The following is a 14,752-nucleotide window of genomic DNA, read 5'->3' on the forward strand; positions in this document are numbered from 1 at the left end:
ACCTGAGGCAAGCTGAATAACCCAAGACTTGCATTCTCCTACTTTTCCCATAACTGGGCCAGTGGATGTGACCAGCAGAGTTTGTAGCAGAAAAGGCAAAGGGAAAAATCCTCTAATGGAATGATTTTAACTGCCTCATTAAAGCCATTACCATTTACTTTGCCTTTCTCCTTAAGGGAGCTCTGATCAACACTCTTCACACAACTTGAAAAACAAGGTGTCACAAATGAAGGGTTAACCAAAAAATATTCATGCACTGAAAAGGAAAGGTGGGAAGGATTTCTACTGGCACTTGCTTTCCCTGGAACATCAGAAGGGTCAAAATTTGCAAGCGTGACACTGGAAACGCCTTGTACTGACATTGCTGCCCAGAGCTCCCTGGGAGATGACTTGTGCCTGATGGGCTTATTTATTACACTTTCTCTGACTCACTGCATGGGGCTCAAAGACAACAGAGACCAAATTCTGTGCTCTGGTTCATATAAAGTTGGTAAACAGGTTCAGAAGGGAGGGATTTTTAGATGCATTCAACAGCGATCCAAACTGTTTTGATTCAGACAATCAGGATATTTAACATGGCCTCAAAGCACACACAGTTCACGTGCAATGCCTTAAAAATTGCATCCCCAGGCCACAGCGCCCAAATGATCAAATATTAATTTATTTGCTCTACTGCATTTACAAATAAAAAGGAAGACTCAGATTCTTAGTTATTCAGATGGTAGGAGTTACTCAGGATTTAGAGCAGCCAAGCTTTTACAAAATATGATTTTATCCACTTTAAGGTTCCATTATCAAACAGAAAATAGCCCTAAAATACCCATTTCTGTGCTGTTTTAGCAAATAGATTATGGCTCACTGACTGCTGGCTAGACAGGAAAGTGAAAAAGAAGGACAAGCTTCTGATTTGGGTGATTTTCCCTGCTCCTTGATAAGGGACAGCAATTTCTGCTGCTAAAGCTTTAGCACACCTTTTCATTTTCCTTCATAAGCATAGCTCCTTTTTTCTCCTGAAGAGTTATTTCAATTGCTTTCATTTCTGCACTGTTAAGATTTCTCACCCTGTAGAGCTCTGCATTTTCAAGCCTAAGAACAGCACTTCCCTCTCAGCTCTTCGTGGACCACCACAAACTCCTGTCTCTATTCTTCTGTGTCAAAGAAGAGCTGGAAATCATGGTTTTGCCAGTTGGCTAAAGAAGATTAGCAGAAATGGGAATTTGGCAAGCAGAAATGTCCCCTCCTTGCTAAAGGCTTTCATCCTCTGACCTTTTTGCACCTGGCCTAACAATCCTTGTTGCCTGTGAGGCGTTAAAATAATCCCTTGCTGCTGTTAAATCCCAGCAGGCTGCAGAGACGCTCTTCTCACACAATCTGGTGAAGGCCAGGATGTAAAAATGCCCTGTGGAAAGTGTTCTGTGCGTGGATGGCTGGAGGCTGGGAGCAGGGCGTGCCCACATGAGCGGAAGTGGAGAGAGGAGAAGCTTTGGGATGCCTCTTGGAAATAGACAAAGCAAAAGTTCCCAGCTCATTAAACAGAACTGAATTGTAGAGAAATTGGAAGAAGGAGGAAAAAACCCAAACACAAATGTACTAAGTGTAATTTTATGTTGTGGGTTGGACAGAGGAAACTGATGGACCTGCATGGGAAAAAATACTTTTCTAAGAAAAACTACTTTTCTAAGAAAATGATATTGACTACAAGCCTTATCAAGGGCTCTCAGCAGGCAAAATGTGATGCTGCTACTGAAATACTGATGTGTGTTTGGGGAGCCACAGTGTAACATCTCATTCCTGAGCTAAAATTTGTATGTAACACTATTTTTACTGTGACTATTTGGGCTTTACAAGCAACGTTCTGAACATGAGGGGGCATTAATCTTGCTGAATAAACTCCTTGGGGAAAAAAACCCCACAAAACAAAAAAAGATTGCACATTTCTTCTTGGGAACTGAGTGGCCCAGCTCCAGGATAGAACTGTGCTTCATCTCACAGCAGCTCCCACGTTCGGCTCAGTTATCCCTGCCTCCAAAGCCTGAATTTGATACAGCAGATCTCCACCTGGCAGATGTGTTACCTTTGCAATGTCATCCTGGAATGCCACCAGGTTCAGGTAGGAGATGTTGACCAGGTCAGGCCCATACACCACGGTGATCATCCTGTTTTCCAGCCGGCCTCCCGCGTTCCCGGCGTCCAGCAGCTCGCGCAGCTTCGGGTCCTGCAGGGGAACAGCCACCAAAGGGTTAAAAACTGCTGCAAATATACTGCAAAAACTGCAAACACTCCCACCTGGAAAATCTGTGTCATTCTGAACGCTTTAAACACGTTGGCCTGTTGGTTCTGATCTGGTTAATGGCTCATTAAAACAGTTAAAGTTCTTAGCCCAGAATAAAAAGGAAATAATTTCTGTAAATCCTCCGAAGCTCTGAGCTCTGTATTGGTGCTGTGCACACTCAGAGCTGTCCAGCTGATGGCTGCACAGTCCTGTTTTCAGTCATTTTGCTGCAGAAGTCAAGCAAACACAAACTGTCAAAACAACACAATCTGTCCAAAGGCTACTGTCCTCAGCAGTGATTTCAATGGATTTTACATAAAACTGAAAATGAGAACTTAAGCTTTTCCTAAGGAATTAAGAAGACTTCTGGAATTAACTTTCTTGAACTCTATGAAATGAGTAATGGAATTTTAGTGTTGCCTTCCTCTTTCTTCTTCATGTTCAACAGGTCATGCATTACTGAAATTATTAGTTATATTCCATTTAGATTTAGCTTTTAGCCTTTCCCCCCCAGTGTGTATCCAATACAGAATCACAGACTCATCTAGGTTGGAAAAGACCTTTAAGAGCATGGAGTCCAGCTGTTCCCCCTGCCCTGCCAGAGGCACCACTGACCCATGTCCCCAGATGCCACCTCCACACGTCTGGTAAAGCCCTCCAGGGATGGTGACTCAACCCCTTCCGTGGGCACCTTGTTCCTGCCTGCCAGAGGAGCCACCACCTAACATCTCTGTGAAGGAAAGCTAAATTCAAGGATTTTTATCAGCTATTAATAGCCTGAACCTCAGCTGCACTGCAACCTAAATGTGAGTAAAAACCTCAGGTTATTTTGTGACTCTGCTCATTTCTGTGAGGCTGCTCCATTTCCAAGAAACGCACTCAGCGTGTTTGAAATGAAGAAAACGGGTCCCTGGCCTCGTGGTGAAGTTTATGGGGACAGATGAAAAGCTGCCCTGCGTGACTGGATGCAGCCCTTTGGAAAGGGCCTGTGCAATGTGAGAGCTCAGCTTTCCTAGAAGGCAACACTGCTCAGTCTCCTACAAAAACTGAAAAATGGCTAGCAAGAGAATCCCTGTGGGATGGCAGATGCTGCGCAGAGATCAAGTCATTTCAAAACTGACACAATAAAATGCTCTGCATTTTGAATTTCACTCTCCCATGAACCTTCTCCCTGCACTGCCTGCAAATGTTCCATTTGTGGTATTCTTCATATTTCATAACTTTTTGAATAAGTATCAACATTTCCAGCAACTGATACCAATTAAATTTAAAATAACAAGGTTAAGGGGATAAAGAAGGGCCAATTTTCATGGATCTTGCAGGAAATCCTGTACCAACAAGACATCAGTCTAAAGGGCATCTCCTGATTGGTATCATACCTTCTTGGAGGCAATGGAGCTGTGTGTGTGTGTTCACCAAACACTTCACCAGATTTAGGAAAACATTTTTGGAGCATGAGGTAGAAAGTGAAAAGAAAGTACAAGGCTGTCTATCATAAGTGCTGAGCCTCTTTAAATACTGGGTATGATGCCAAGTGTTACAGGAGAACAGACAGAATGATCCTATTTAAGGGCTCTGTAAATGGTGAATATCATTGTGCTCCCAGACAAAGATGGTTTCGTGGGTAAACAAGTTAATCACAGCCTTTCACAGGAGAGAAACACAGGAGGGGGATACAAAAATAGTAGTTGTGTTTCAGAGATTTCAGAGGATTCAAAGCAGAAAGACAAAGAAATGGTATCATTTAGATCTGGGAGAAGGGTAGAGAAATGCCCTGCAGTTGCTCAGTCAGTCATGGTGCATTACTTGATGGGTTCCTTTCTCTTTTATTTACAGGCTGGATGTTTCAAAGCTTTGTTTTATGTCTCTGGGAGATGAGAATCCATCTCCTTTCCATTCCAACCCCAAATCAGACAGATAAATGCCTCTGCTCAAGGGCCTGTCTGGGAACAGCATCATTCTTCCTGGGCTCAGACAGAAGGGGATTGTCTCTGCTTTCCTCCTTCCCCACCACTGGCACTGCTCCCTCCCTCTCCCTGGCTGAGCCTCCTGCTCACAGCTCCACTCTGGATCATGGATGCAGTGGGAGCAACAGAAGGAGAGGGCAGAACCTCCTTCTTCTGTATTTACACCTGGCCAAGGATGTCTCAGGGGTGAATCACACTCCAGTATGACCAAGACATGCATCAGCCACGCACCACGGAATAAAGAAAGAAACCTATTTGCAATGAGATGCTTTTTCCAAGGAAATTCATCCAAAGAGAAGTTATCTGGCACTTGGTTTTCAGAAGGGCAAATAAGTGGCAAATCAAGCAATGTGAGTGTTGATTTGCTTTTCCAAATCCAAGATTTTTTTTTTTTGCCAGGTTTTACAAGCAAGCAGTTAGACAGACCATTGTCTTTGGGCTGCTGTGTTTGAATGGCTAAAATGTGAATTTCTCTGCTCTGTTTAAGGCTTGTCTAGCAAAGTTGGAAGCACACAGTCCATTACAGCAGTGCACTGTCCAGCACCATCCAGCAGCTGTTAATAAAGGGAATACACCACAATTCCTGGGCTGTCTCAGTGCAAGCTGCTGGGAGCCCCACAGACACCAAAGATATATTTTAATACCTGTTTTCTAGCATTTTTAAAAATTTTCTATTTCTAAGTTCAGTGCAAGAGAATAATTTTGATGCTGATGTGACTCACAGCCGTGCTGACCCCTGCCATGGGTGTCACCCTTCAGGGGTGACAGATGCACTTGTCAGTGACAACCTCGCCCTTAGCTGATCATCAAGGTGATAATTAGTGCTTGGATCTGAGGTTCTCACACACCAAACCCCACTGCCAGCTCCCACATTCCTCAGCTCCCTTGTTACCCCCTTTGCTGCAAGCACTGCTAAGGAGATGAGCAAAATATCTTTTACCAACATCTTGAGGGCTCTCAGTGCTCTGTGAATCAAAGCCCTTTTGAAAATGTCAGCAGGTTTTCCCGTAGAGATGGCAGGAAAGCACACGGGGAAAAAAACCAAACCAAGCAGCAGGACCAAATTTAGCTTCTTTCATGTAAATGGGATTGATTTTGGTGACTCCACTTTAGGGAATGACAGTGCAAAGCCTGCTGCTGGTTGGGGCTGTGTTTCATGCACTGGCTCACAAGTGGACAGAGTGGTTTTGGGATAAGCTCTTTTCTAAACTGGAGCCTAATGAGCAATATGCTGAGCTCTTTATTTGGACATTCAGAAGAATTACATCTATTTAATACTGATTACAGTAACGTTTGGAACACCTGAAGTTTGGGAACACACCCATGGGATGGCAAATAAACAGCGGCCATTGGCAATACCCACACAACTCATCCAAGTTCCCTTTGTAGCTCAATATTTTAAGTCTTTGATGTTTCCTGTTGCTTCTTCCAGTCAAAAGGGATCAGCTTGGTTTTCCCTTTCCACTGGAGTCTGGTAGCTCAAGGACTGTAAGTACCTGAAGGCTGCCCCAGAAATAGGTCAGGAAAATCAGTGTTTGGATGGGACAGTGCTGCTTAAATTCCCAGCGGGAGATGGAATTTGTGAGCAGGCAAATGTGGAGGAGGTGATAAGGATGGTGTTGGCAGCACAAAGAGCTTTAGAATCTATCAAAAATCACATTAGTCATGTCAAATTGAGGCTAGGGTTGGTCAGAGGATTACCTGCTCATTGGAAAAAATCTTCCCTATTTGGTTGTGCTGTCTTGAGAAACTTATCAAAGAAAATATACCTTAAATCAATGGGAAATAAAGAGAGAATAGAGAAAAAAATTAACCAGAAAAAAAAAAAAGAAACTTATGGAAGTCCTACCATTTTCATGAACAATTGCAAAATAAGGGCTTTTTGTTAGAAACCAGGATCCTGTAGACAGATGGATAAAAATAGATTTCAATCAGACTTCCTTAACTTTCTCCTCCTGTATTTCTTTTTCACTGGAAATCATAAGAATACCACAAACTTAGAGAGGCACCTCAGCCACATTACAATCCCTGCCTGTCACTGTGACTGGTGTTATTAAAATGTAGGTCCTAACCCTGAAATCCCAATTAGTGTGGGCTCTGCACAGCACAGCAAATGCCATAACATCTTTTATTAGTATCACCAGCTCCTTAAACTGTTTTTTTCTTCTGCAAACCTGCAGCACACCATCTGCCTGTGGAAACTGGTTCTTTCATACATGGTTATAAAAGGCTGCCATGAGGTTCTGTGCCACCCAAAGGCTGATTCCAACACTCCAGGTCAGCCCCCTCTGCTCACTGATGCTTCCCAGAGCTGCACTGATGTCTCAGGTTTGAGCTTTTCTATGTTTCAGGTTCTGTGCTGCTTTAATGTGGGGTCTGGGCTCCATATTATGGGATGGTGAGCTCTGTGCACAGAGCAGGGAGACAAAACAATTCCTGCTCCAGCTGGGCACCAAGGACAAATGATCCAAATCTCAGCCCAAGAGCACAAACACCGTGGGCTGCAGAGAGAAAAACAAGCAGGGTGGGACTGCAGGGGCTAAAGCTGGAATGGGACAATGAACTGCAAGGTGCAAATGGAGCAGAACTGATCCCAGTGACAGACCCCGTGCCCGGCCGTGCATTTTGGGGCCATTTTGGTTCATCTTGGGTGCAGCCCTGGCTGGGCTCTGGTGCTGCCCAAGGTGGATCCATGGAGGAGATCCCTTGAACAAATCTCTGCTTTATCTCCATCCAGCCTCTGTTCCAGGCCAGCCTTCCCAAGGCACCACTTGCACCATCTCAGAGAGCAGCTTCTGATCCCTTTAAAAAGGAAAGGAATCTGCCCAATGCTGAAGGTTTCCTGGGTTTGATGGTTACAGATAATGTGATGGCCAAGCTGGGTGATTATCCAGACAATCACAACTTCTTGGGTTGCTGGAACAGCTGTGCAACTAAATATTGGGAATTTTTGGTGAAGACATTAATTTACAAATTCTCAAACTATCTCACACTGCCATAGGGTACTTCAGAATTGCCTGCACTGTAACTGTCATGGTCTACATTACTACCTGTAACTATCAGAATCCCAAATCATTGCATTTATGTCCTGATAACTTCAGGAGAGACTTGAAACAAAAATGGCACCAATTTTCATCTTCGTTTTCTGCTCATCAAAGTGAGATTTCCAAGCACTCAAAAGTGCATTTATATTTTTTCTAGCTCAATATGTGTCTCAGAAGAGGAAATTTAGGGGGAGGAAAGAAGCTGGCTACATATGCAAAGAGTTTTCCAGGAAACACTGGAGTTTGAGGTTTAAATTAAACAAAGAACCTTCCTAAATTAGGGCTTTCTATTGTGACTCCATTGAAGGCAGAACTCCCACAGATTTTCCACAAATAGAACAATGTCTTGTCTTCAAGAATTCCTTATCAAAGAGTGTTTATCAACAAAAATGTACATACATGCATATATCTAGAGAGCATGGATATCTCATATATTTGACCCAGATTTCAGAATACCAGCTCTTAACACTTAGAGCCCCAGGTAAGTTGTTGGTTCAGGGGCAGTAAAACAGGAAATAGAAAGCGACTCCTAAAACCACAGCCCGTACCCCTGTGGCTAGCTGAGGGTTGCCAAGCCCCAGCTCTGCTGAGTGACCCAACCCAACTCCTCAGGGCCAGCTGCCCAGCACAGAACACCAACTAAAGGCAGGAATTGCTTTCTAAGGCTCTCAGAATTCCTTTGTACCCCCTGTGGCACCTGAAGCACACAGCTCTGCTCTGCCAGGATCTCAGGTCCATGCTGACACCTAAGAGCTGCTTCTCATCTTTGTGTGGGCACCAGCCTGACCCTCAGGAACAAAATGTCCTTTTCAGCTGGCTGAAATTCACTGCTAACAATCCCCACACAGACCTCGGAGCCGGTTCCATTCCCTTTGTGCCACACAGCACTTAGAGCTTCCCAGCAAAAGCGCATGACAGACTCATCCTTCAGAGAAATCTTCTTCTCTGCCCCCTTTGTTGAGAGCAAAGTCAGAACTCTCCAGTTTATCTTCCTGCAATGCCTCTCGCTGATTAAGGAGAATGTCCAACATGGGAATCACATCTGCAGAGCTCACTGACAGGATTTTGTCTGTCTGTCTCACTGACAGCCATGTGAAATGAATAGACTGCAATTAAGATATCAAAGAGGTTCAAAACAGTGCTCTCCAAACTCTCTTTGATGACACACAATACACAGGAAGTTTGATAGCTAAATGGATTTATGTGTATCAAGTTATCCTTACCAAAATCATCGTCATTAAACCAGAAATCTATTTAGCCTAACAAACACTGCAGTACGGTTTCAACACAAATAATGTCTTCACACATTTCACAAAAAAGTACCAGATCAAGATAAAACCAAAATATTTGCAAATAAATTTCTCCTCCTTTCTAAGGTTTCAGAATGGATTCCAAATTCGGTGTGCTATCACCATAGCTACCTATGCATAGAAACAGAGCCAGGGTCTTGTTTAAACACCCAAGTCATCCAGACATCATTTCTGTGCAAACCAAGTCAGTGTGCACAAAACAAGAGGAAGTTTCTTTAAAAAATAATCTCAGTCATCTAAACTGGTCTCAATTGGACCATCTGCTCAGTTAATACAGTGGAATATTTCTGACATATGACACAGCACGAGGTAAAAGGATCAGAAATGCTTTAGTCAGTCCCTAGGGAAGGAGATCCAAGGCATGCACTGACTCCTGCAGATCTGGTACATGCAGCAATCCCAAATACCTCAGATGCAACTAAAATCCCAGGGCTGTTCTTCCCACAGATATTATCAGGGAGGACAGGGTGCCATAAATCACACCTCGGACCCTCAGTGCTGATTAACCTTCCCCATGAAACACCTGCTCCAGAACAATGGCTGGCTTTCCTAAAATAGCTTGATCCAACTCCGTGCTCCAAGTAACAACATCGACACATCAAGTTTACCAGCACCAGGCTAGGAAAAGAGTGAAGACCAGGCTATGAAGAGAGAAGTGAAAAGAGTGAAAAAGATACTTCTTCTTCTGTAATGTACAGATTTGAGGAAGAGAGAGCACGTGCCAGCTTAATCCATATTTTTCTTTGGCAAAGGAATAAGAAGGAAGCCAATCTCTGCCTGTACAAAGGAACTTTAGAAAAGAGAGAACTATGTCAACAGACATTTCAAATATAATTCTAACTGTGAGCTCTGAAGATGAAGGATGAATTCATGCTGGCTTTCTACAACACCTATGTTGCAAGACACAGGTTATTTAAAAACATCCAACGTGTTAAATCAGTATTTTTATAACACTTAGGGGCATCCCCCCAGAAAACCTGCCAGTTCTATGTCAGCCACCCCACCAGGAGGCCAGAATCCTCCTTTGGAAGCTCCCAGGCCTCTTTTCACCTCCATTTTCACTGACACCATCATTTCTGTACCAGATGTGCTGCAAAACCTTACTGGGGACAACACTACAAATTCACTGAGGGTAATTCAGTCCCGGTTTTGGGGAAGATACTGAGAGTACAAAATCAGATTGGTTTCTGGGGGACAGGGAGAGAGATGCCCACAGGATATCTATGGCAAAGACACTGAAACCAGGGTTTTAGCTGAATTACAAAGTGAATTGATGGCACGTGCCAAGGAAAAGCCCAGGGAGAAAGCCAGGGCCACCTCATCCCACTTTTCCTGACCTCTCTCACAGTTCCAGTGATCCCAATCCAGCTTCCCTGGGTCTCTCATGCTCTCATGACAGAACATGAAGCAAAGATTCAGCCTGGATTTTATTTTCATTTTCCATCCTAACGCTCATATTTCTCAAGATGTTTTTTCCTAGGCTCGTGGTATTTGAGTTTTAGATTGTTTGCAAGGCTGTGTGTTCTAACAAAAAACAAGTGACAGTATAAACCATCTAAGTAAAATCAGACCAAATGTGGTGTTTTTCAGTGCTTTTGGATGTGGTTGTGATTAACATGAAAAAGCTTTACTTATCACAGCGTAAATCTTAATTTATATTGATGCCAACTCAAAAAAGGTGAAATACTGAGCAGCTACAACCACTCACAACCTTCCTCTAGGTGTTCTCTAACTCATGAACATTTTTTACCATTTTTTTTATCAGCTGCAGATGGCTCATTATTTTAAAGATGACCTTTAAACACACACACTTCCCTTCCCTGCTTTTCCTTCCTCCAAATTCCACGAGTTTTTCTTCAATTTAATTTTAAAGGAAGAGATGAACAGACAGTGGAGAAAAGAAACTCATCTCATTTCCATGTCACTTTTATGAACTCGTTTTCTTTGGTCTGTATGGGACTACTGCAAAACCTATAAAAAGGCTTTAAATGAAATGATTTCTACAGCAACTTGCACAGCCCCTAAGGGCAGGAATAGCTGGAACAGCAGCTTCATTTTCACTTATCTATAAATCTCACATGCATTGTTCTTCCAAATTGGAATTGCTGTGTGGAGTTATTTTAATAGATTTACTTCAGAGGTTGAGGTACAATCAGCTCCTCGTTTATCTGAATTTGTCAAAATCTGAGCTGGATCAGAGGCACTGTGCGAATCCCCCACGCTGCTCTGGAGGGCTCCACCAGGGCTGCAGGACTGCACTTGCACTTTAATGCATATTTTGTTTTTTACCTGGTGGAAATGCATCCACCCAGACGGTCTGAAATGCTGCCTGCACCAACTCCCCACCCCACACAGACAGAACAGATGAAACCCAGAGAGCCAGGACTGAAAACATCTGACTAACGAGCTGCTCATTATTGCAACATTTCACACACGCTCAGCAGCAGAAGAAAAAAATAAAAAAACACAAACAAACTTAAAAAAAAAAACCCAAAAAACCAAAAAACCACCAAACAAACAAACAAACAAAACCACCAAGAAAAGAGCTGTGTGCCATTGCCATGCCAGCACTATTTTGTTCACTCTTACCTGTCTCAGAGACACATTTTGGTATCATTTTTTTCAATCACAAAGTCACGTGGGATGCTTAAATGCTAAAGGTTTCAATTTACCTGATTTTAATTATTGTAAACACTCACTGCTCCCATTACCTTAAAGTATTTAATTCTAGGAAACTCATTTGCAGCATAGGAAGGAAAAATAAACCATTTCAGTGATGATGCAACAGAAGTGGAAATAGCTCCCTTCTTGGGCTGTAGCAAACACTCAGCCTGTGAGCTCAGCACAGGCTCTCAATGGCACATCTAATTAATTATTGATGGCTAATGATGAGTTCTCCTGCACTGTCCTGTGTCACAAAGCCTCCCCTGCACCTCAGAGCAGAAGCAGAAATACATGCAGACATTTGACACGTACAAATTGATGCCAAATTAGCCCACACAGATGAACTAATTCCCTGTGGATCTTGATGGAGCTGTCCTGGTTCCCGGTGACAACCCAGCTCGGGGGGAATTGGAGCCAGGGCACCACAAAGCCAAGGGACTTGACTCTGAAAATCCATAAAACCAGCTAAAAACCACATGGCAAAATCATATGGCAGATGCCACTGCCTCAGATGGCAAAGTTAATAGAGAAAAAGTAATCTATAATAAAAATCAAATTAAGACTCCTTTCAAAAACTTGGTCAGTTTCCATTTACTCAGAGAGGAGGATTTTCTCTAAGGACATTTTAACTTGTAAAATAAATATCTAACAGAAAAAAAACCCAGCAACTAGAAATAGGCTCCTGGTTTAGAAGACAACATGACTACTGAAGGAAAAAGAAAGGAAGTAAAACCTACAAGGAGCATGAGTAAGAACCACAAATATGTTTAGCTGGCTGAGGAGGGAGAGACAACAGGCAATAAATGCAGACACTGGATTTGGGTGGTTTAATGACAGATGAATTTCACCACCTGTGGAAGCACAGGAAACATGTTCAAGTCACTGCTAGGAGAAGGACATCCAAGCACTGATGTCTCTGGCAAGCAGCTGCACAGAGCAATTCTTCAGGGGATGCCACGGACATTATTTTAAGGCATTGGCTTTGTACTCCACGGTTTTGAGAACTGAGGAAAGGAACATATAAAGGGTGGCTGGGTCAATTTTAAATCAAGCCTGAAGAATACAACACATCACTTGGAGAACAGTGCTAAAGAAAATCCTGAGTGTCACAAATCACAGATTTGTGAGCAGCCAAACAATGTGAGAATACCAAGACATGGAAGAGAAAAATCAGTGCAAGCAGAAAGTGATGGAAATGGTCCCAAAAAATCCAGATGCAAACTTTTGAGTGAGCAGTTTTGGGCATCTGAATCATTCACATGAGTTCTAGAACCAAAATTCACTCATAAATACACATTGCAGCCAGTACATCTGCACATACAGAGCATTAAGACAACTGCACCAAACTTGGTCCTTCAAACTCCTCCAATTCCATCAGTTTTCCTCATGGTTCATAGGGAAAGCAACAGGGACAGCAGCTGCTGCTCTTTAAAAAGCAGGCAGCTCTCACTGAGCACCTCTGCATCCCTGCTACCCATGGCTGGCTCTTTTCCACAGCAGAAATCATTAAACTTCGGGAAAGCACAAGGAAACAAAGAATATTTTTCCCATGACCCTTGACTAGGTACCAACACCAAGTGATGCACAGAAGCCAAGAGATAATGGGAATTCTGCCGTAATGCACAAACCCAACACCTCTCCTCAATTCCAAGAGGTTCACCTCAACTTACAGGAGTTGAGAAAGGGTAAAAAGTTGGCAGAGGAAGTTTAACCATGGTTAATTGTTTTTAAAGCTCCTCGTACAAACCACGGCAGCTTGCAAAGAATTCAATTTCTTACATTCAGAGGGTGGATCAGCACTTCTCTTCCTAATTGCACTTGCTAAGTGCCAGACAGGCTCCCAGTTATCCAAGAATTTAATGAACTAAATCCAGCCATTTAAGGCTGTTTCATCTAGATAAGAAGCTTTCCAACTTGAAGGATAAAACAGCCTTAAAGGCAATGGAAAATAAACCCCACTTTGATGTGTATAAACTACCCAAGCAGTTAATTTTCAATGATAAAAATAAAATTTTAGCTGGGGGATGTCAAGCAAATAGGCTTGGCAGGAAAAGGGGGACCAGAAAAGAGGAGAGGAGGCTGGAAAATTCCTGCCCAAACTCCAGGCCACACTTTGTGCTCCCCCCTTTGCTGAACTTCCCAAGGATCCCCAGTGGAGCACTTGACTGAGCAAAACTATGAACTCCAGGGTTCGACCAAAATATTTCTGAAAGGTTACAAAGTCCAATGCTTTTTGAAAAGGGAATTAAAAATATTTCGTGCACATAAGATTATGGCACTGAGGGCACACTTCCTCCAGTTGGATCCCTTCCAATACATCCTTGGGAAAACAAATACTTATAATGGATGCAATTTGGAAAGGGATATTCTGCAAATATGAGAATATTCTAAATGTCACTTCCCCAAAACAACAATTTGACACTGGGTTTTAATAAAGATGCATTAATACCTTGCTGTTCTGTGTTCTTTCACCCCCCATCCTTTAAAAGGCAATAAGGAGACAAACAAAACCTGGACATGTCTTGTGATAAGAGAGGTGCAAAATCCTGAATTTCAGTGTCTTCATTTCCTCCGTCTGTAAACTGAGCTTTTCTCTCTTTTGCTTCTCTAAAATCTACTGAGTTTCATTTTTCTTACATTCTGATCAACTGCTCTTGCCTCACTGAGAGTGTTAACACAGCAGAAGTCTTTTTTTCCCCTTTGAATGATTTTCATGAAGGATAAATGTATGCTTCATCCTTCCACATCTGAATAAGCTCTGAGGTGATGAAGCACAAAACCTCCTTGCATTCACATGAGCAGAGTTAAGACCTTCCCTTCCCTTCCCTGCCTGATTGTGTCCCTGGGATGCTGCTTGGAAAAGCCACCAGAGCCATCCCCAGCCTGGCTTACAGCAGGAGGAGATCGTGCAACAGAGAATGGCACAGTGCCCTTCAGGCATTTGTACCTGCTGGAATTCAAACCCTAAAACACACCTGGACAATAATTCTGCCATAAGCACACCTGGGTAATAATGCTGCCAGCCTGGCACTGCTCCCCACTGGCCACCTCACAGGCTCCCTCATCCTGCAGGAGTTTGGGAATGCTGCAGTTTCCCCAGGCAGCTGGAGGGGTGCTGCCATGCCACCTACAGCTCTCTATTTATGTATTTCTGTATTCCAGCCCCCTCCAGAGCAGCCTCTCTCCTAGCAGCAGTGCTGCTGTAGGGTTTTTCCCTCTAGGTGTCCATGTACAATGTCTCCCATGACCCAGAGGCGATGAGGGCCAATGCATTGCCCTGGCTTTTTAAGATTTTCTAAGCCTTTTCTAAGATATTTACATTCTTATAACGAGCTTTCTCACACACTTTCTGTCAATAACTCATTGTTTTACGCTCTTTTATAGAAGAGAAATTTGATAGACTGTTGGTTTGTCCAGTGTCACTGGAGAGGTGGCACTTTCACCTTCCAACCCACTGTCGCTTCTAGAAAACTGTAAATGTTGGAGCCAGAAAAT

The 14,752-nt window shown here is 43.1% G+C and overlaps 1 protein-coding gene across 3 annotated transcripts in view; it reads right to left on the reverse strand.

Annotated features, from left to right (window-relative positions):
- PLCB1 (phospholipase C beta 1) overlaps positions 1–14,752 on the reverse strand; it is a 323,139-nt gene that overhangs the window by 129,586 nt on the left and 178,801 nt on the right. For all 3 annotated transcript variants that reach the window (XM_030946647.1, XM_030946646.1, XM_030946648.1), the window contains exon 4: positions 2,075–2,215. In XM_030946647.1, coding sequence (XP_030802507.1) covers positions 2,075–2,215 — 141 coding nt within the window. The remainder of the gene's footprint in view (positions 1–2,074; positions 2,216–14,752) is intronic.

This window comes from Camarhynchus parvulus, chromosome 3 (genome assembly GCF_901933205.1).
Source record: "Camarhynchus parvulus chromosome 3, STF_HiC, whole genome shotgun sequence".
Lineage (NCBI taxonomy): Eukaryota > Metazoa > Chordata > Aves > Passeriformes > Thraupidae > Camarhynchus > Camarhynchus parvulus.